Raw genomic sequence first — 23,213 nt, forward strand, 5'->3', positions numbered from 1 at the left:
GCCAATAAATCAAGGAGAAATAGGGCCATTTTCCCATTGACTTCAATACAATCTGCCTTACTTTACATTCTCAGATTCTATGTCCTTTTATGTTTTTATGTTCTTTTATATACAGATTATGTTTCCATGTCTTGTACAGTAATATGGTGTCTGGATTAACTGAAAAAAGTGCCGAAAAGTTCAGTATTTCTACTCCAAATGCATATTGAATAATATGGTCCTGACAGAACCATATTGTGCAACCCCTGTCCATCATGCGCTGGATGAAAGATGGACACTTTCATCTTCTTCAGGATCCTTGATTCTCTATACTGTCTCTGGATGCCTGGGAAGGTTTTTTAACTCTGTCTTAATGCCTTCTCTCTTCTCCTTCTTCCATTCAGACGGTGCTGACCGCACATCAACAATATGAACCGAGGACTTGAGTGAGAGCAGCAAGACAGCATGGGCTCACAAGGCACTCTCACGATACATCACCTCGAGGTCACAAGCCCTCCTGTTCCCTCTCTCTGTAGCCAATGGTAGAGCTCAACCAAAGGACCGGGCAGGATCCAAGAAACACAAGTGAGCCGTTATCAAACGGCCATCACATGCTATCACATTGGCATTGTCCGTCGGGTTGGAAAAACACATCTCCTGCTCCGCCAGCTTGCTCACAGTCAACCTGCATCCTGGCGAGGGGAGTAAAATGCATAAAACATGACCCGGGCAGTGTGTGAACAGCGCGCCCCTTCACTGGGGAGTCCGGAAGCAGTACTGCAGTCCAGTCAGCCCCAGCAGAAGGGAGATGTTGGCCCTCTGGATCAGCGCCCAGCGGAGACTGAGGCCCCTTCCCTATCCCACACCTTCTAGTCCCTGCACATTGACCACAGCTCGTGGCACCTTTCAAATCCATAATAGTACCTCAGATCCAAAAACAAGACAAGCAGAGCTGCAAGGACGCAGGAGGAAGTTTGGGATTTCCTGGACTGTTTTCAGAGTTTCCAGGATGCTCTTAGAGCTTGGGAAAGCCTCTTGCTCAGTAATGGGTGGCATAAAAAATCATTTATTCGTGTTGTATGTATTTATTGTTTACATAATGATGCTTTTTTTTTAAAGGGTACAGAAACATGTATGATTTCAGGTATGAATTGCATAATATTCTGTAAAGGTTTGCCTGCACTACGACCTTCACATCCCATGAGTAGCTGTCATACTAGTTTACAACTAACCTGCCTTTTCATTTTATCAGTCAACAACAAAGACAAGTTGGCTTTCAACATTTACAGAGTGTGACAGAGAGGGGAAAAAAAGAAAGAGGGAGGTGGAGCACATGTGTGAGGCGGGATTAGAGGAAGAAACTGAGGGTAAGAGAGACTCGGAAAGTTGGGGAAGAAAGGAAAAAAGCTGAAGTGTTACTGGAAAGGGAAGCGGATGTTTAAAGGAGAATGACATCAGAGGCAGGACCTTTGATGGGTTGAAGATGACAGAGGAAGATGATGTCACGTCTAATCACGTTGTGAGTCTGTTCATGTGAATGAGTGTAGGAGGATGTCAGATACATATTGTTTATCCACAGCATGTACTGTATGAACTCTTTAAATTCAGAGCCTTACACATGAAAACATAGGCTCATTGTATACATAAATGGGAGATGAATGCAGCTGCTTCATCGCTGGGATCTGTCTGCATGGTCAGATACTGGCCTCAAGTTACTTTTCTCAAGCAGGGTGAGATGCTTAAGCTGCATGTTACAAGTAAATATCTTTCTCAGTGGAGAGGAAGACTGAGATGTGTGAGGCTGAGCGAATGAGAGGTGGGTTTTGGTTTCCACACAGATCTGTGTTGCTGTAGTGATTGCAACATCAGAGAAATCACACACTGTCAATCCATGAAGGGAAGCATTCCCAGAGATTGTCTCACTAGTGCTTACCTCCACCTGCTGGCTCATCACAGTCATGGCAGCACAGATGCTGAAGTCTGTCGGACACACGGGCACCGAGAAGATTTCATTGAAAAATCATCAGAGACTGCCTGTGTAACATTGACTTCTGTCTGTTCTGTCAGTGCAGTTGATGAGTCTAAATGGAATACATGTTCTTTTTTTTTTTATTATGAATATCATGGTTTATTCTGTCTTAATATTTATCCTCAGTTAATTGTATGAAAAACAGACTTTATGAAATTTGGTTTATAATGAAATAAGCTGGTTAGCTCTCTGTGCTACTTTAGGCTAAGCATACGTGCTGAGAGTACTGACCCTGAGTGCTCCTCACTGAGGGTTTTTGATCATTAATGTTTAGTTTCTTCATTAGTTTGTTGCAATTCTGTAGTACTTCCTTTGTATCCTGCACTTGATATGAAAATGTGATACCCTAAACTCCCAATGTTCGTGGCTCAAGCAGCAGTTTTGTGCATTGGAATTGGATGAATCTGAGCAGATTGAAGAGGTGAGACTTGACATGAAGTCTCCACTGTAGAGCAACAGTCTCAGAGGACAGTGGTACAACACTATCACTTGGCAGCGTTAAAACCCAAAATTCTGTGACCCTTTTTTGAATGGCTTCTGCTTGTCTGATGGTTGTATGTTGGAGATGAAGATACTCATTATTTCAAAGGTCCACATCAGTATCTGCATGTTTAAGCCCATTTGCAATGATTTGACTTCTTCACTAATAACTACTTAAAGATGTTTTGAGGAACCTAAGTTTTTATCTATTTCATTATATGAACTTGACACAACACTGTGCCATTGTGCATGTACAGCTGACAAAACAGTCGTTATTAATAAGCAGATTATTTCCTCAGTCAGTGGAGTCTTGAAAAACGGCATTGAATTCTACGTGCAGTTGCTGAGGACCCGATATATTAATGCAACTTGTTTTTAACAGTTCCAGAAGTTAAGATTTACTTTACCATTATACGTGAAAGAGGGATCTGTTGTTTTTTTTAAGATCTGCACCTGAAAATGGATTCACACAAGAAGGTGACAGTGGTATACTGATGCCTTCCTCCTACAGTCCAAAGACATACACATTAGGGTTATTTGGTGGGTCTAAATTGCCTGTTAATGTGAGCGTGAATGCTTCTTTGTGTCTACACGTGAGCCCTTTGATGGACTGGTGACCTGGCAAAGATTTACCAAGCCTTCACCCACTGTCAGCTGGGGCTGGCTCCAGCCCCGTGGATGGATGGATGGATGGATGGATGGATGGATGTTGAACAACTTCCAGATCTTAGAACATCAGTCTTGTATCATAAGAGACACAGGCTACAGTTACAACTAAATATAATATCGAAATCTTAAACATCACACTACACTTTGAAAAGAACTCAATTAGAGTGTCACCTGTATTTCAGGGGAGAAAATGTGCAAAAATTCTGTTATGGTTCTTGCCTGGAGCCTAAATGATAGTTCTAACTGGTTGCATTTGATGTCTGAGACAGTGACAGTGGCTTAAAAGCGCTGTTCGGATTTTGCACACAATCAAATCAGTCCATATACACAACACGGGGAAAGTGCATATGTTCTACAGACGCCACATGGCTTACACACACTTTGGATTTGTGTCTTGGCGTTTCTTGTGTTTGTGTGTTTGTTGCTCTGACGCTCTTGAGTACGAGGAGCCAAGCAGAAAACAGGAGCTTCCACCAAAGCACAAACTACATAAATCTGTTAAAAACTGATGTTTCACCTCTGACATCCCTGATGCTCCTCATTGAGAGGCAGCTTCAGGATCATATTCAGACATATTCAGAGTGTCACTGCCATACAAATCAGTACTTAAAGTAGATGCAATTATTTATTCTTTTTTTCTTTTCAAAGGTGACTCATTAAGGTGTATTTTTATTTAAAGTACCATATGTATTAACGTTAATTAATGATATGGCTGGTGACCATACGTACATCTCAAATATTAACACAGTTATTGTTGAGTTTGACTATTTACTTTTATTATTGAATATTTTTGTTGCTGTTGAGCTATAATCTTGTTTGTATCCTATCAGTGTCATGTTAAGATTGTTCATGTGAAATTTCGGCATGAGAGTGTAGTCTTTCAACTGTAGTTGAAAGACAGCCTGTTGCAGACATGGATTCATGTTTCAGGTAGAAAAGTTGTGTTGGAGCTGTATACCATATTGTTTTTGTGACTCTTTGATAGGCCAGGAAGTAGACCGGTCCCTTCAAGGCTATCCTGAGATTAGATTAGATTAGGAATTGAGCTCTGGAGATGTGACTTGGTTCTGTGGGTGCATTAGCAACTGACTTTATGGTTCTGACTGGGAGAAGCTAATATGCATGTTACATTAAAGGGTAGACTGGCATTATTCTCTATGTTTTTCTTATTCTGTACAAATTCCATGAAAAAGTCCATAAATTACAAAGGAAGGATAAAATGAACTTGTTGCGGGACTTTTTTCAGATTTGTATAAACACATATGCAGTGGGCAGCTGGATGATGTGTATGCGCAGCGTAATGACTAAAAGGTAATGCTGTTCATTGTTATTGGCTTTTTGTACCACAATGCAGCAGAGGAATCAGATGTGTCAGTCTGTGGGCACACACAACACGTGTTGTTGATGTGTCATTGGTTTAATGTCGGTTCTGGTCTTTTCATGGGATCTGTCTATTTAGGGAAAATTTAGAAAACTTTATATTGAAATGATCAAACCTGCAGTCAGTGGTGTCATTAAAGGGATTATTCGAACTAGTATTTTTATTTACTTTCATATAACTTTTCATTAAAACAGTGTTCATGAAACGTTTAGGAATGTTGTTACTATTTGTCATCTGAAATGCTGACCGAGCGTTTACATAAGCTGAGTGTGTGATTATTCTGTGTCACTAAAGTTTTGTGTTTTGAGTGTAGAACAAAGCTCAGCTGTTGGCTCCCTACAGCATCACAGAGCCTGTGATGGGACAGTGGAGGGATTTCACTCTTAGGCCTGGATCATTTCACTTTTCTTTCAACCAAATGCTTTTGTTTTGTTCTAAACGCATATCAGCTCTGTGGGTGTCCAAGGAATGCTTCTAATGCTGTGCACACTGCAGTATTAACAGTTGGATAACACTTTGATACCCCCCCCCAAAAAAAATGTATGTACTTTACATATATGCTGTTTTGTATCTTTTATTTTTGTCATAGATTCTGCAGTTTATTCAGGTTATGTCAATATGGGATGCCAAGAATTTTTTTTTATTATTATTTTTTTATGTAAGTCTAGCTGCATCCATTCTGTAACAAAATGTTACCGCTTGACTGTGCTCCTTTTACTCTATTTAGTTTTATTTTATCAAAGAGCCGATGTCCTGTATTGACTGCAGGCTTGCGTATATATTTGACAAAGACTATTGTATGTTTAATAATTAAAAAAAAAAACACACAAAAAAGACAAAAAATTTAAGAAAATGCTGAAAAAAGAAAAGGAGGAAATTTCTACAAAAAAAATATATAATTTATATTTTAAAACTGCATGCACAAGTCTGGGAATTCATATTTAGGATAACAAATGGCAGTGCCTTTTTTTTTTTTTTGTACTTAAGACATTTTACCCCAAATGTAAATGGTTTTATATGGAAACTGTAATGTTACAGGATGAAATTAGCAACAGGTCATGTTCACACTGTAGCTGAAGATGTCCAAACTCAGATTGTTTTGTCTCATTGTGAGCTGTGTAGAAGCACAGAGATTACAAAATTATACATTAAATGTACTGAACTCACCTGAATGTTGCATCCCACGACATCCCTCCACATTTTTTAGTTCTTCTGATGATTTTCTTGTTCAGTTGATAATTTACTTGGTCTGTAAAACTCTGGATAACTGATAAATATATGTCAAAGAGCCCCAACTAATTCCCATTTTAAAGTGCTAGTTTAACTATAATGTTAAGAAAATTCAAGAAAAACTCATATTTGACATTTTCACTAGAAAAATAATTTATCTTATTAATTCATTTTTAATAAATGATTCAACAAAGGACTTAATTTGAGATCTGAAGTCTGATAGGTTGACACAGTACAATGAAAATTCATGCTGTGTGCACTCATACAGAGTCAATGTTCCAATAAGCTGCAGCACATTACTGACCAGCATCAGAGATAAAACATCACTTTCCTTTTCTAATCTGCTCATTTGAAGCAAACAACAAAAGCTGCAAATACCCATTTTGCACTTATGTTTTCATCTGCTTTAGGTGGAAAAATTGTCACAGATTTCAACAAGATGAGTATTGATGATGGATCAATTCTCTAATGAATCAAAAACAAACCTTAAAATTCTGATTCTAAAACATATTTGGATGAAAATCCTTACAGCCTGATTTCATTCTCCATTAAAGCAGCTTAAGACTTTTTCTGTTTTTCTTCCCACGGTGCTCTTTCGAGCTGCTGAAATGAAAATTTGTTCCAATGTGCACTGCAAGTTGAATATTATGAATGGCAATAAATTTTTCATCTATTTGATCATCTTTTCAAAACGAAACAGAAAAAGACAATAAATGGACAAACCTGAATCTGAACATTGAAGTGTGCAGTGTGGACGTGCTCTGTGTAGGTCCTGTCCTCTGTAGGTACTTCTTAATGCTGATATGAAGTTAAGAATTATTCTGGTCTGTACAAAAAAGTGTGTGAATGACTGTAACTGAGGTAAGTGTGTGTGTGTGTGTGTGTGTGTGTGTGTGCGCGTGCGTGTTTGTAGGACTACATTCAAGTGGTTTTTTTTTTTTTTTTTTTTTCAATGTGTCTTGCTGTAATTTTGTTGCGACAAACCAGAATGCTGTGACTTGGCATGCCCTGTTATACATAAAAAAAAAAACAAAAAAAAAAACAGAAAGTTGTAACTCCTCCGGTGTGTGTGATTTAATCTCCACAGTAAAATGTACTCAAACATCTCTGAGACTGTCCTTGACCATTCCCCAGCACTGGGGTCAAAGGTCAGTCAGTCCACCCTTAAAATTCAGCTGGTGTCTTAAAAGCTGCATATTATGAAATTGTTAGAAATCAGTGAAATTAGTACATGTAGCTATATTAGATATATCTGTATGATTGTTTTATATACTAAAACATGTTACAACCATATATGCCAACAAGGTATATTTAATTATATGTGCAAATTTAGTGAAATTGAAATTTTAAATATATGTGTGTGTGTGTGTGTGTGCCTTGAAACACACAAGTTCTGCACACAATAATGAAAAAACAGTGAGTAACAGATTTAATGTTGATGATAAACACTTGATCAGCGTAAACTAACTCGTACAGATAACTGAATGTTTGCACAGCACGTTCCTCTGGAGGGCAGCACGGCGGCATCGTGGTTAACTCAGTAAGAAGGTCGCAGGTTCGGTTCCCGGCTTGGGGCCTTTTTGTGGAGTTTGCATGTTCTCCCCGTTCCTGCATGGGTTTCCCCCCACCGTCCAAAGACATGCATGTCAGTCTGCGTGTGAGTGGTTGTTGGTCTCTGTCTGTCTCTGTGTGTTGGTCCTGTGATGGACTGCTGACCTGTCCAGGGTGACCCGGCCCTCCCCGGTGTGAGCTGGCATTGGCTCCAGCACCGCCCATGACACGGACACGGATAAGCAATAGAAGATGAGTGCGAGTGTGTTTATGTGGGAAACCACAAAAGCACTGTGTGTGTGTGTGTGTGTGTGTGTGTGTGAAGAATCACAAAGCTGTCGCTGTCACACACGGCAGAAGTTTATTTCCTTTGATTAAAAAGTTTTTAAAGTCAATAAAGGACATAAAGTGACAATGATGGTGAAGGGGCCAAAGAACTGGTCCTCCTTCACAACAAGGCCACAAAAACAAGTCGTTTTTTGCTCCAGTTCCCTCCAACACACACACACACACACACACACACACACACACACACACACACACACACTTACTTAATTTGCCTCTCATACTCAGACTGGGAGTTTCAGTGTGGAGGCGCCTTTTGGCAGGTGTATGACTATGATAATGATAATGATAATAAAACAACATTTATGTTTAAAAGCAGGGACACTGGTGCCATTTAGAGTCTGTCTTCCACTTAATTGTACCACAATTGAAATTGACAATTGACAACAATTGAAAAACCACACTTGAGATTTTTTATCCGTTGATATCGCAGCGTCATTTATGACGGTTTTGATGTGTCAACAGCTGACACACAAGAAATCTGTTATTCAGCATTTACCTCATGAGCACTGAAAAAAGCTGTTGCCACTGAACGGCTAAGTGTCTCTGCTATCTCTGCAAAGGTATCTGAACCACAGAGTCTGGTTGAGTATGGGAAAATGGCCAGACGTCAGACTTTATGGTCTCAGTCTTTAGTTTCAGTTGTTTAAATGATTCTCCCAATTAGAGGAAAATAGACCATAAAGCTGGGGATGTGGGGGTGTGGCTACTGTGTGAGTGGCAGGATGTACCGCCCAATCAGGATAGAGTTCAGAGCCGGTCAGATCCAGCCCTCACTCCTTCTCAGCTCCACCTTCTGCAGAGTTTGTTTCTTCTGGTTTGAAAATGACAAATTAAAAACTGGAGGCTGACATCACAGAGGCTTGGCTCTTGGTCTAAACTCATCTCTTCTCTCAGGATTAACCAAAGAACAGCTAGGGATTTTGGGAAATGGTGTCTGTTCATTAAATTAAGTCATCTAAACTTTACCTCTGATTCCACTTTCCACCTGAGGAGGAACCAGAGGTAAAGTAAGTTCCAACACTTTCAGAGAAGAACCAGGTCCATTTTAGATTTGGTGTCCTTTCAATTATGAATCAGACTGTTGCTTTTATGCTGATTTTATCAAATCAATGTCATTATTCTATGGACAGTTTCACATTCTCAAATGTAGATCAAAAAACTAAACCTCACTTGAAGGCTTTCAACAAAGACGGGACTATAAATTAAAACTACCTTTTTGAACTGTTCAAAATATCAAACTATCAACTTTTTCATTCAATATACAATGATTTGTAAATACTATTTGTATTTTAGAATTATTATCTTCTTGTTGAGAGACATATTTTACCTCTGTGTGGTTGTAATGCTGCTCGCTTTGTACAATTTTTACATTTTCATAATAGATGACGAACTAAATGTTTATGAGCTTATTCGGCAGCTTTAGCTTCTGTGGGCTGACAGTAGCTGTTTCAGTAAGTGAACACAGTTCTCCCATTCACTTCATCAATCAACCAAATTTGGCAGCAAATGGAGAAGCAGGTTCTCTGTGCCACTTCCTGCGTCTGGATTATTATCTGTCACTTCTGTGATTAGAGGCCGGTGCCTAGTATTGAAATAATGAGCACACACAAGACCTGTGGACAAACGGGGGCAAAGTCTGTCCCCTCTGGAGATAAACAGCTCAGCCGCCTCAGAAATCACAGGAAACACTTCACCTTGTCTGACTGATGACATGAATGAAAACACAGTAAACACTCACTTACTTAGTAAACACTTACTTGTCACTTACTTTTCTCAGATGGGCACACACATACACACACGCACACACACATTAGCACAATGGTTGGTCCGCGCAGGTGGGGATCGTCCCAGGCAACAGGAGGAGGAGGAAGAGGAGGAGTGCGGCCTTCAGCTGCCTCAGCTCCGGATCAGCGTCAGAAACTCATCACGGGTTTTTGGATCTTCCCTGAAAAATCCCAACATGGTGCTTGTGACAGTTTTACTGTTCATCTTCTGCACGCCACGCATCACCATACACATGTGACTGTGGGGGGAGAAAAGAAAATGAAGTGATTCACAGAAATGGCAAGAAAAAAACAGAAACAGAAAGTAAAAAAGGAAATGAAGTGACAAAAATGGAGTTACGTGGCCTCAATGACAACGCCGACCCCAGTGGGCTGCAGGGCCTCGGTGATTGCCACAGCGATCTGTTTGGTCAACCTCTCCTGGACTGTTGACACAAACACAAACACGACCAAGGTCAGACTGAACAAACCGCATCTGGAACGGCACAGGAAAACAGCAACAAGCACAACAGAAACAGTCCAGGTACCTTGTAGTCGGCGGCTGTAGATCTCAACGATCCTGACGGAGACAGAGAACAGAGAGGACCGCTCAGTGATGGTGAAGATGGTGATGATGGTAGTGGGTGGTAGGAAGAATACACATTATTTACAACGGGGCAATCACTTTGTGTTTCCAGTGGTTTAGCACGAGGTGACCTTCCTGACATCTACCATTTTCCTCCTGTGATGCCACAAGAACTGAGATGGTTCATCCAGATGTTTTTCTCATGAACACGTCGACCCCGCGTGAAACGAACGCAAAGCTGCCGGTGAAGGAAGAAAACTAGGGCCTGGTCCTCCCCTTTCAACCTGCTGCTCTTCTCCATGACACAAACCTCTCTGGACAAATTTGACCCCGTCCACCTCGAAGGAAACGCTGTGGGTGGTTTTGTTTGTCTAACATGAGACTGGATGTTGTAACTCCGCAGCAAGAAGCAGCTCTGCTCCTTTGCTCATTTATTGATCAGCAGCTGATCACATTCAGATCAAAACTACAGCAGCCGTTTAATGGTGACTCAGCAAACGTTTTCAGGTGCTTGAGAACGCGACACCTCATAAACGCTCTTCCTGCGTCCCTTCTGGCTGGTGGAGGGATACAAACAGGAGGCAGTGGTTTGACTTCCTCGTCAGAGAAAACTTGAGCTGGTCACTGAAAGATTATATCTTCATCCTGAAGAGTGTTTACATCTTTCCAGCATCAAGCTAGAGGAGGTAGTTTGAATGTACGTGAGGGGACTAAGTAAACTGGGCTCTTTTTAGCGAAGTCCCAGTCTGAACAGTGTCTGGTGTTTTATCCACATTGAGGAATTTCCCTTTAAAGAGTTGTTATAGCCTTAAGTGTTTCTTTCCCTCCAACGAAAATCAAGTTTAACCATCTAATTCTTAAACTAACTGTATGATGTTTGATATTTGGGGAAACCATGTTTAAAAAAGAAATCATAGCAGTGAGTTTGAGTGTGGAGGAAATGTAAAGGTTTTTAATTAACATTGTCCAGCAGCCACATTCATTCTCAGTGATGCGACTGGCTCAGCTGGTCTCATCACATTGTGTCACATTGTGTGTGCGTGTGTCCAATACCGGGTTAGGAGGAGTTTTAGTGTGTTAAGCCTGAAGGTATTGGGGTCAGTGGGATCAGATTCTGCACTAGTACACACACAAACATAGGTTTTATTAATCAGCTTAGACACACATGTACTCTCTTTCTCTCTCTCACAAACACACACAGTATCATATTAGAGGAAATGCACTCACCTGGCCAGTTTGCTGAGGCCCAGGACTCGCTTGTTGGGGAGGTAGCCGATGTGAACCTGCACACACACATTATTTCGTCTTGGTAAACCCTGCTGTCAAAACTCAACTGATTCAAAACGTAAAACCAGAACACTCCTATACGACTGAACGGTAAACATATTGAAATATCCCCTGTAGCAGCTCAGTGGTCAGTGAAAACCTGCAGATCCTGTCCAGCTCCAACAGGATGCTTAAAATCAGGTACAAAGTTTGGTTTAATTTTATTAAACTCACCTGTTTACATTTTCTAACGGATTTAGCATACGCTTGCATCAAACCAGCATCAGCTGAAGTTGAACTGTCTCTTTGCCCCTTAGAGGTTAGCCTGAATGTAGGGCCGGAGTCTGGGTCTGCCATGGCAGCACCAGCAGAGCAGCTCACTCTGAAATTCAAAACGTCTCCTCAGAAACCTGAGGGGGACTTTATTAAGTCCACGGCCTCTTCACAAACCCCACAGCTCACAAAAACAAAGCTGAATGAAGGTTCAGGGAGGAAGACTATTGCCTGGTCACCATTTCCTGCTAAGGATAAGCTCCTCCTGTTTTCATCTACTCACAACCTTCAACCAATTACTCATATACACGCTCAGATGATCTCCAATCAAACATCCAATGAGAAGAAGTTTCCCTCTCACCCTCCCACGGAGAACCTCAAAGATGTCCGTGCAGTTTGTAAGTCTCAACATTAAAAACAAAATAGACATGATAATGGTTGCTGTTGGGAGCTGGATGGAGGTTTAAAGAAGAGGCCGGGTTCTACAGCTGTAGAACAAGGCAGAGAAACATTTATGTTTAATCTTCATGTTTATCACTTCACTGAAGCTTTAAGATAAAGAAAAAAGCATCTGTACAGAAAATATAACCATAGGTGTTAAATAAGAGGAGAACAATGTCCAATATTCATATATTCTTATAAAGTACAGAGCTCAAGTTAACAGAGAAGTCATGCAGTCTGTTCGATGTGGATTGGTGGTGAGGGTACGGTGTCCATACGGTGTCCATGTGGACAAAACCAAAGAGAAGAGCAGAGCAGGTGGATGAGCAACAGAGTAGAGGAGGAAGAGATGGAGACATCGGCTGCGTATGGCTGCAGGCTCTAAATCTCCCACACACACATACATGTGTACGCTCCACTCAAATGCCAAATGCAATTTGTTGACAAGATGAGAGAAAGGGCAGCAGCAACAAGCGTGCAAATATCTCCTTTTCCTCCAATCCTTTCTTTTCCTCCATCTCTACTGCAGCAGGCCGATATCTGGACATCAAACAGACCGGCTGTGACAGCTGCTTCTCCACTTATCTGCTCATGTAATTCACATTTACGGGCACATGCTGTGAGCGACGATGGAGAGGACGAAGGAGTGGAAGCATTTAACAGTCACTGCTCTCAACTGTGTTTTTTGGAAACAAGCTAATAAAGAAATGGAGACTGTTAGAAGTGAAAAATGTTTCTCAGGAGGTGGTGGGAGCCAAATCAAAGCCAGAAAGAGAGTGCACGTGAATGCCGCTCTGTCTTTCAGACTTCGTAAGGTGAAAGGTCTGTCCCCAAAGACTTCCATGGCTAAATGTTTAACATTGCTGCAGAAGTAAACATGTTAATTGTCTGTTACACAGATTATTTTGGCCTCTCCAGCTAATTTCCTCCATCATGACAACTGTAATGAGAAACAGTTTTTAATGTGACTTCAGTGTCCATCAGAATTTCCTGGGAAGACAGTCAATTGATTAACAGGTGAACTGTGAGTGTTTTATTTGCTGAGCATCATTAAAGGGACAAATAAAACTAAATGAGGGATAAACAATAATTATAATAGATTTAGTATCTATTTATCTCTTTATCAGGTCTAAGAATGGATTGTCTCCAATCCCATTGCATTAAACCACACAGCCCCCCACCCACCCAAGGTGATGACGACATTTTGGTAAACTCAGCGACGGATTTATTTTCCCTTCATGATACGACAACCTGCAATAAACTGCTCTCCAACATCAAAACAGTTTGTCAAGCAGTAGAGGAGGGCGGAGAGGAAGAGGAGAAGGAGCTCTCTGTACAGTGAGTCACAGACAGACAGATGAGAGAGGCTGGATAAGAGGCAATGAGAAGGGGAGGGAGGGGGGACGTTCAGGGGCCACCACACACACTCAGGAGAGTGCGATTCACTGCTGTCATCACAGCCCATTTACACGGGTGGAGAAGAATCAGCTGCCAGCCCCAATTGTCTTGAACGGCATGCACCTGCAGGCGAAGATGGGGGAATAAAGGGAGCAGAGAGAGACGGCGAGACAGCGAAAAGAGGGAAGAGGCCAACCAGAGTAATGATGTCAAAGCAGCAGCAGCAGCAGCAGCAGCAGGAGAAGGAGGAAGAGGCCAAGGCAAACGCAGGATAAACAGATCTCAGCTAATCTTATTGTTTCTCATGTTCTCTGTCTCCGTTGTTCCAACCCAAAGTCTCAGATAAACCCCAGAGACGAAGATACAAATCTCTTACCATGCTTTTACCATTTCTTGGAATCAATAACATCTGGAGCTTCTTCTGCAGCTCAGAACAAACACCTGAGGACAAACTAAAATCCACAGACTGGGAAAAATGTTTTCCACCAGACTGTCAGCAGTGAACCCGAGTTTTATTATCCACCAGACAAAAAAATCAAACATAAAAACATGAAATCCTGTAAAGTTTCATTTGTATCGCACAACTATCAACCCATCGTGCCATCTCCGACAGTACTGGATCTGACCTGCTCTGTGTCTATCCTGATTGTGTGGTACGGTGTGACGATCACACAGGAGCCACACCGCACAACACGTCCCCTGCTTCATGGTTTAAAAGATTAACATCGTGGTGTAGAAACAGTTTCTCAGAGTTTCATGTGACATCACAAACATCTTGTTTTGTTCAACCAGCAGACACAAATTTCATCATTACGTAAACATGAAAGAGTCCACTTCATTTGGACACAAATTTTGTTTTACTCATTTTCATCTTGCTCAAAAATCCTTCAGTACTCTCTGACTCCATCCAAGCGTCGTGCCCTGTGTGTGTGTGTGTGTGTGTGTGTGTGTCTCACCCTGCCAAAGATGGGCACCAGGTGATGTTCACACATGGAGAACATGTCGATGTCTTTCACAATCACCATTTCATCGTGGTCTTCATCAAAGATGGCATCGTTCAGCACGTCTGTGGAAAATAATTTAATGGAAACACATCTTCATTTAATCATCTACTACAGTTACTCATTCATTTCATTTACCCAGATATGTTTTTATTTATTGACTTTATTGACAGTTACTATGTCCAATGTAGTTTTTTTTTTGTGTGTAATCTAGTTTGACACATGAACTTTTGATATTTTTATTAGGAACATGTTTATTTACCTTCAGGACATTAAACTGTTTGTGTATGAGCTATATGAGTATTTTATGTCCTTCTCCAGTGTAACCCCTGGATTCCAGATGTGTATTAACACCAGGCTGCATCACTCTGTACCCTGGAGGACAGATGGACAGACGAACTCACGGGTTTCTCTCTGTCTAATTAGAGCTCCGCCTCCAACAGCCCATTCCTGTTGCTGCATTATTATATTTTTCAGTTGCCAGGGGTTCAATAAACTGCTTTATCTGTTTGTGACGATGCTGACGCCTCTCGCTCTCACTGCAGCACTTTTTCATTTCCTGACCTGCTATCTGTTAGAGGCAGCGGAAACTGGGGGGGGGGTGGAGTGGGACGAGGTCATCGAAACAACAGATGACAGGCTGACTTGTTGCTTCAGTCTGGTTATTGTATGAGCGAGTGTGTGCAGACAGGGCAGCAGGAGAAAAGATAAAAACACTCACGTGCTCCTCCTGTTTGTTTGTCTGAGTAAGATTGGAACCACGGAGCAACGTGACGATTCTTATTGTCGGTCATATTTCTAGCAGACAAGGCTGTTTGTTCATGGTATTCATTGGCTTGTAACGAATATACACACACTCATCTGGCAACTTTTAGCTTTAATAAAATGGAAACACCTGTTGGGCACATGCACTTTTAGTAGATTCATTCATACACTTAAAGACTAAAAACCAAAAAAGGTTGAACCAAAGAGGACACGGGGGAAACAATGTGCATAGCGCGAGGAAAAAATGACTCAAACATGGCACAAAAGCTGGAGTTGTTTTCTGAATCATTTTACAACAAAAAGCTGTGAAAGAACTTTAAACGAACTGGAGGAAAGCTGATTATTAACATTCAACACTTCTTTGAACAAATAGAAGTCTACAACTACATGAGAGTAGCTTTGTGCTCCTCTACACATCCACAGTCACACAGTGGGTGCTATAAAACCCACAGACACCTATTCTAAGGTGGCACCTTCACAGTCATCAGGATTTAAGTGCCAATTGGTCTGAAAAATGTTGAGCTGTTTATCTAGATTGGCCTGCTGGTGGCGCTGTAGGAAATGTCAGAGGATGAGCAACGTCAACATGATTATTCCTTTGGGGTCCATAAATGTCTGAGCGAAATTTCAAAATAAAGCATCCACTAGATGATGAGATAAAATGCTGGACAGATAGTTGAAACATACCGAGAGATGGAAGTGTAAACATTTTTTGTGGCACAAACTTCCTGAGGTGGGTAAAGAGCAAAGCTGCACATCCATTTAAAGTCCATTTGTGGGGCCTCACCACAGCTCCTGGACACGCTTTGGTTTTAAACCTCATTAACCTACAAAGAAGAATGGATGTTGAGTAGAGTCTGCCAACAGGCCAACACTTTAATAAACCGGTAATCCTGTTCTGAAAGTTTTGCAATCAAAAACTAAATTTGAGTAACAGTGAGATTCTGCTCCTGATAACATATCAGCATGATAATGATTTGGGACATCAGGGACAAAGTCCAACCCTGAAACACCCAACAATTTAGCTGGGTTATCAAAATCACTTTATTTAGAGGGAAATGCTGAGCGTGAACACTTCTAAAAGCCTAACTTGGATGATAATTTTATGTTTCTTTGCTGTGTATGTTCTGGTTCTGCAGTCTCCTTCCTTAAGTCCTCATTTGTCAGGTGTTTCACCCTTCTCTCTCTCTCTCTATGTCCTGTTTGTATCTCCATGTGCCATTTGGTTCTTCAATGGTTTCTTATTTTCCAAACCTGTTGTCTCATCAGCCCAGCACACGGCTGCAGCATAAAACACCTACAGAAGGGCCTCAAGTCAGTCACAAGTCTTCAGTCAAGTCTCAGGTCACACTACAGTGAGTGAAGTCCGGTCAAGTCACAAATAAGATGAAGTTAAGTGAAGTTTAATGACTTAACATAACAATAACAATCATTTGTTCATTGAATGATTTATTACATTATAACAATCACATTTTCTTCAAGGAAACTGAAGTCTGATACTTAAAATGCAGAAAAATTAGCTTTACTTCTCTTTCCATTTCAAAGTAAACTACCACCACTAAAGGCTACTTTCTCCTGACTGTGGAGACAGTGCTGCTGTGGCTAACACACACAAGTTCTCACAACAAACTGGCCCCGTCAGAGAGACAGCTGTGTGTATTGTCATTACTCGATTGCCTAATAGGTGTGAGCTCTTGTTGAGTTGAGCAGATGAAAAATCAACCAAAAAAGAAAAAAAAAAAAAAACAACAAAAAAAACAACAAAAAAAAGTATTGATCCACAAAGCGAACGTAGGCATAAAATTTATACACACAAATGCTGCCTCCCATTTCTATGCAGATGACACAGTTACTTAGGTGTGAATATTATTAGAAACTGTCGTTTGGATTATACGACGAAAATTAGCTTCCAAGCTCAAAGTTGAATTTGGCTTCTTTAGAAACAAACACTGTGTTGCGCTGCAAGCCAGAAAAAGCTTCATCACAAGGTTTTTGTTTTTACTGGACTACTGGCAGATCTGCCTTTGTGAATCACCAGACCAGTACTCAAAGAATCTGGATACAGCTTATCACTACGCTTTATGTTTCACCACCCAGCGTACGCTGTAGACCGCTGCTAAGTGTCCATCTCTGTCTGTCTGCAAATATTCTCATTAACTTGCTTTTATTTATAAGTCTCTTCTTGGCCAGCTCCCTTCCTACCTGTTTGTGGAGTCACCATAGTTGTTGAGAAGCACTACAGATGTTTGCACTCAGGGCTATAATGGACCAGGCAAAACAACGTAAAGCACGTTGCCCTCTCTGCCTGGAACGATGGCAGGAAGAAATTAGCCTTTTAGAGCTCATTACTTTCGGAGAGTTGAAGGCAATTTAAAAAACAAAAAAATGATAGTTCGCTTGGTCACTGCAACTCCCTGTAAAGTTGACTGTATTGCATGTGAGTTGTGTATAATTTTATGTATAGCTGCAACTTTGTGCTGCTTTCTTGGCCAGGGCACTTTTGGCAATGAGCTTCTAATCTCAATGAGTTTTACCAGGTTGAATAAAAGATACTGATCGGGTCTTTCATCTATCACGAATCGCTGAATTATGGATGTGTATTTCTGATAGATTTCAGAATAGGATAATGATATCTTTGGGAAGGTGAAATCATATTGAACCTAAAAATATCTGTGTCGTGTCCAGACATTCAGATGTGATCACGTGATATCAGAGAAATTGTGCAATTACTGTGCAAACTGCATCAGTCAGACAAAAGGTGTTGGAAATAAGCCTGACCGTCCAAAATGCTCCTGATTGTTGTTCTGCAAGACTTTGTTGCCTACAAACACACATGCACGCACACTCACACACCTAGAAATACACAAACACAGCCTCAAGGAAAATTGTGTTAAATCAACCTTCAGTAAATAAAGGGCAGCTGGTGAGACGGCTCAGATGGTTATCAGGTAATGACAGTGTTACTCATCATCAGCTCTACATTCAATAGTGCTGCCTCCTATTTGTGTGTTTGTGAATGAATGAACGAACAACACAAACACACACACACACACACGCACACATTGACATCTTGTGAATAAAGCAGGAAACAGCGAATGACCAAAAGCTAACTCATTTATCGACAGACACCCAGATGTGTGTTTGTGTGTGTATGTGAGTTTACCATCACATTTTCTATACTTAGTCATCACCCTGGGCAAGTAAGTCAACCGTGTACATCCCAGCCTTTAAATATACACAGAGACGTGCAGTGTTTTCATTTGAGCAGCATTTACAGTGCGCTTCCTCACATCCCATAATATTGCATCTCCGTAATCATCTCAGATCTGTTGAATCTCAGGAAATTGGGTTTTTATTAATGTAAGAGGACTTTTATTGACTGAATCTGAAGACTCCCTGACTCTCTGCTGCCTCTGGGGTGGAAGCTACAAAGGCCTTTTTTTTTTTTTTTTTTTTACATTGTTGTTGTTGTTGCCAGGCAACCACACAGTCATCTGGTGATCAGCTGTCAGTCCTTCAGACAGGTGTCAGCCGGATATCGGATTGGGGCAGTTAGCAGCAGATGACAGCATAAAGTTTAAAAGTGACTTATTGAGTCTAGTTGTGGTTCAGCCATCAGGTCCATCGGTGATGACGGCCCAGACCTGCTGAGGTCAAACGGTGTGAACAAACCTCCATGGCTTCATAGATCATAGATCATTGACTGACCTTTTGGATGCACCTGGACCTGCTGGTCCATCGTTACACAATCCGTTTTCTTTCGTTCACTCGCTCTCTCCATCTCTCACTCAGCATTACTTCTAAATTAAAGTTCACCAAGTGCATCGACACAGGATATAGAGGATGATGTAAATGAGGTAGATCTACAGACAGAAAACGCACAACGAACTGTAAATAAATTACAGGGAGCAGAGACTACACAAACACCGCACACCCACAGACACACACAATAAAAAGATGACACTGAGAACATTATTAAAAAAAAAAAAAAAAAAACGAAAATTGTCAGGGATTGAGTTTTCAGTTTGTGTTCACGTCCCGTTTTATTTTGAAAGTCTTGTTCTTGCTTTGTTTCCCTCCTGCTGATTTCCTTCCCTGCCCTAATGTGGTTCACCTGTGACTTGTCTAGTCACTGTGTGTTTAAGTCTTGTTTTCTTTCTAGTCTTTGCAGCTTGTTGTTTTTGTCATTTGTCCCTAATCCACGTCCACAGCCTCGGAGATATTTTCAAGTTTTTGGGTTTTTTCATTAAAAACATTTAATTTTTCCACCTCGCTCTGCATTTGAGTCCTCACCCTCACACCTGCCTGACAAAAATATAACAAGTTAAAAAGCTCAAAAAAGAGTAAAAACATGGCATCTGTTAAAACCAGCCAAGGATCTAAATATTTTACCTATAGAAATCAAAAGAGGTTGTTGTTGTCTATAGATTGGAGATTGTCTGCTATGATCAACAATAATAAATGCAAACCGCAAAAACAAATTTTTTCAATATTCATCTGAGAAACTGAACTCCAGACAAACAAATGACAAATTTCAAGTGATCATTCCATTTCTCTTCTTTCTTTCAAGAATTCACATTAGAGTTACTTGCTTTTCACTTTAGCTCCATAATGTCTAAGTATATTGCAGAATATTCAGTTTACAGCGATGCCAATCTGTCACATTCACATATTTGAGAAGATTACATTTTTGCAGCTTTTGTGAAAAATTGCAATCAGCAATTAATACGTTATCAAAGTGGTTTGAAATATAGTTTTTTGTAGCAAATCAGTTAAGTAAACAAGAATCCAGGTCTGAAGAGTAAAGGCTAACATCAGCATCCTGTGTAGGATTAAATGACCAGATGTTTCCAGCAGCCATGACACACAGATGTGTAATAAAGTGTTTGTTTAAACTTCTCTTCAGGGGAAAAGTCCCACAAGTCCAATCATCCAGCCAGAGTCTCTTTGAACCTGAAGAAGAGTTACAATTGCACTCAGGTGGTGTGTTTTGTCATCACAGACTCTCCTCAAGTGTTGAACAGATTTAAAGAGAAATGTCAGACGTCCAACTGTTAACATGTAAAAAAGCCCTCATTCAGCGTGCATGTAGTGGATAAACAGGAACGTACATGTTAAAGTGCATATTTTACTACAGGAAACATGTAAACTGACCAGGAGAGAACTCATTCACTGTTGGTGCTGATCCAGTTATTTTTCCACCATCTTCCTCAACATGGGGAGGAGCTTTTCTGCATATGCAACAATATTTTGTCTTCATCTGTAGTATGTCCTCTGAAAGCCCGCTTAATCCCATCAATTAGTCAATCAACGGATTTTTTACTGTCAGTCATTCAATTCGAGACTTGCGGCATTATTCATTATGATAATGTTTTTAATCTATTTACTCACATTAAAACTGTGAACAGTTTTATAGATTACTCACAGATCCGGTGATCTACGTTTTGTTTCAGACCAAATTCAGATGCAATTTTTTTTTAATGAAAGTGAGAAACTTTGATCATAGCTGTATCCATAAGAGACTACCACAAAAGAGCCACATCTCTCCCACAGCTGTCCACACAATAACGTAAGGCCTCAGACGTTCCAGCTTTAATAGTCTAAAGAAAGATGTATATGTAATAATGTCTTTTAATAATTCTTTTTCCCCTCTGGCCCACGACTGCTTTTATTTGGTTGGTGAATGTATTTTTAATTTTTCCTTTATAACTGGTTACTTTTGATCATTATTTTCTTTGTCAGTCTGTACACCGTCCTTATTTTGATTGTGAATGTGCTGCTGTACTGTTATTGGTTGTTGTTGTTTGTTTTGTGTGTCTTTTGAAAATAAAAAATGTTGATGACAAAAAAAAAAAAAAAAAAAAAGTTTCTTTACCTGATGATCCTAAAGACATGTTAGCTATCACTGCTCACTGGCCTAGTTAGATATTATCTTTGAAGCACATAGAGCAGAGCGAAAGTTTCTTGTGCTTACTCTGAATAATGAGCCTCCTAAAAAAGTCTGATTCCAGTTAATCTATCCTCACCTTTTCCTCCTCATTAGTGTTGTGCTGGTCATGTGCTCGACAACAAGAGGATTTCAGGCTCGTGTTGTCATGAAAACTGAACCCATGACCTGCACACATACACACACACACACACACACACTCTAGCATACACATGAGCAGACTAATCTCTGACCCTTAAAAGCTACTTTACACAAATTTCCACCTTCAGTGAAAAACCTAGATGTTTTTCTGTTTTCCAACAAATCAAGGGGAGGCTCCTGCAGCAGCCAATCAGCAGACAGACTTTGGAGACAGCCTAAAGAGTGACACACATTCACCACCAGTGTCTGTTTCCACGGCTGTCCATCCTAAGTGGACCATCAGTGGAGCTTCAGGTCACATCAGCTGAGAGTCCTGGTCTTTGAACCGGGTGCCCCCACATTCTTCTCTCACTCTACAGCATTCCTTCCTTTAGCATTACAGCTCCATAATACACAACTACACTCTTGCACACCACGATGACAGCCAAACTACCTCCAGATGGAGTTGTGCAGGAGGCTGAGACAGAGTCTGGGGGGCAGATCCCCAACTTCAGCCACTCCCAAGCATGAAGAAGGCAGCTTGTGTGGACCTGATGTTTTTTCCCTAATTGTGCGTGATTCAGCAAAAACACTGTGGCTCAAACATATATCCTAACCTTATATCTGCAAATGAGACTTTTTATTCATTTGATTAATCAGACAGTATAAAATGTCTCAAACTAACATCTTCTAATGACCCATTTTACACAACCCCCTCTCAAATTATGAGTTTACAGTCACACAAAACCAGGAACAGCAGCAAATTCTCAAATCATCAAAAAGCAAGAAACAGGAAAAACGTATAACCTGAACAATTGATCGGCTATCCACGATCCACAGTAAAGTAACATATTTTCCAGATTAGTCGTTGATGCATTAGCCCTCAGAGCCTGAACACAAACATATCACAGCATTTCTATGATGCAGATGGAAGTGAACAAAAATCATTGGAGCCATTAATCCTGTCTATAAATTAGAGTATCAACAACTAATTCCTTTTTATTTTTTTCAAAAGAACGATTGTAGCCCAAAAATAAGAGTCCAGTTAATCAATTTCACTAAGAAGGTACTTAAGTGTAATTTACAAATAGAAAATGTTGACAAAGCTAAATGGCATATATAAAATTTAAGGCATACTAAACACCAGTCCATCACAGGGCCAACACACAGAGACAGACAGAGACCAACAACCACTCACACTCACCGACAATTTAGAGTCACCAGTTAACCTGAACATGATGTCTTTGGACCGTGAGAGGAAAGCAGAGTACCTGGGGGAGGCACAGAAAGGCTCCAGGCCGGGAACTGAACCCGTGACCTTCTTATTGTGGGGCAACAGTGCTAACCACTACGCTGCCCTGGTGTCTTTATTTCATTGTACATTTATGAATACACAGTACTGATAAAAACGTGGAAACATCTGTCACAGTAGTCTTACAGTATTGCATTACTGAGATATCTGCTGTAAGGCAGAAATGGCTGCTGGGGGACACTGACCTCTGACCAGTGGACTCACCTATAATCTTCTCCTGGTAGCCCTTGGTGAAGAACTGCATGGCGGTGGCGGCTCTCCAGGGGGTTTTGAGGAGCCCCTGTCTCTGCGGGTCCTCGCCCAGCCCCCTCAGGATGGTGGAGTAGGCTGCAGCCAGGGACGGCAGGCTCATCTCGTTGTCCTCCACGCTCCTGGTCCGCTCCTCCTTCCAGCTCTCCATCACCGAGGTGGCCGCACGGTGCGAGCCGGACTCCGCCACCGCAGCCTGGGCAGCTCCGGAGCGGCCGCCGCCGTCTGGCCGTTTCACCATCCCGTCAAAGTGTCCGTTGAGGACGGAGCTGCTGTCCCCGGCGTCTTTGTTGGCGTTTGAGCCGTACTTGGGGTGTTTGGAGGGCTCCATCACCTGTTGCCGCCTGTCCCGCTCTGCTCAGCACTTGTTGGTGGTGTCGGTGGTGTTGGCCGCTGCCTGTGCGTAAAGTGAGCGCTCCTCCGCG

The 23,213-nt window shown here is 41.2% G+C and overlaps 2 protein-coding genes across 3 annotated transcripts in view; one reads left to right on the forward strand and one right to left on the reverse strand.

The window, feature by feature from the left end:
- The window catches only part of samd4a (sterile alpha motif domain containing 4A), a 48,517-nt gene extending 42,813 nt beyond the window's left edge, over positions 1–5,704 (forward strand). For both annotated transcript variants that reach the window (XM_029498357.1, XM_029498358.1), the window contains one exon: positions 384–5,704. In XM_029498357.1, the coding sequence (XP_029354217.1) occupies positions 384–412 (29 nt within the window). In that variant the 3' untranslated portion in view covers positions 413–5,704. The remainder of the gene's footprint in view (positions 1–383) is intronic.
- A 1,962-nt stretch (positions 5,705–7,666) lies between these two features.
- Positions 7,667–23,176, reverse strand: gch1 (GTP cyclohydrolase 1). The gene is made up of 6 exons (XM_029498527.1): positions 22,744–23,176; positions 14,351–14,460; positions 11,244–11,299; positions 9,979–10,010; positions 9,792–9,876; positions 7,667–9,690 (listed from the first exon to the last, which is right to left on the reverse strand). Exons 1-6 carry the CDS (start codon positions 23,117–23,119, stop codon positions 9,564–9,566), a joined length of 786 nt encoding a protein of 261 aa, XP_029354387.1. The 5' UTR covers positions 23,120–23,176; the 3' UTR covers positions 7,667–9,563.
- Between the last annotated feature and the right edge of the window lie 37 nt (positions 23,177–23,213).

The sequence above is a fragment of the Echeneis naucrates genome, chromosome 3, assembly GCF_900963305.1.
Source record: "Echeneis naucrates chromosome 3, fEcheNa1.1, whole genome shotgun sequence".
Taxonomy (NCBI): Eukaryota; Metazoa; Chordata; class Actinopteri; order Carangiformes; family Echeneidae; genus Echeneis; species Echeneis naucrates.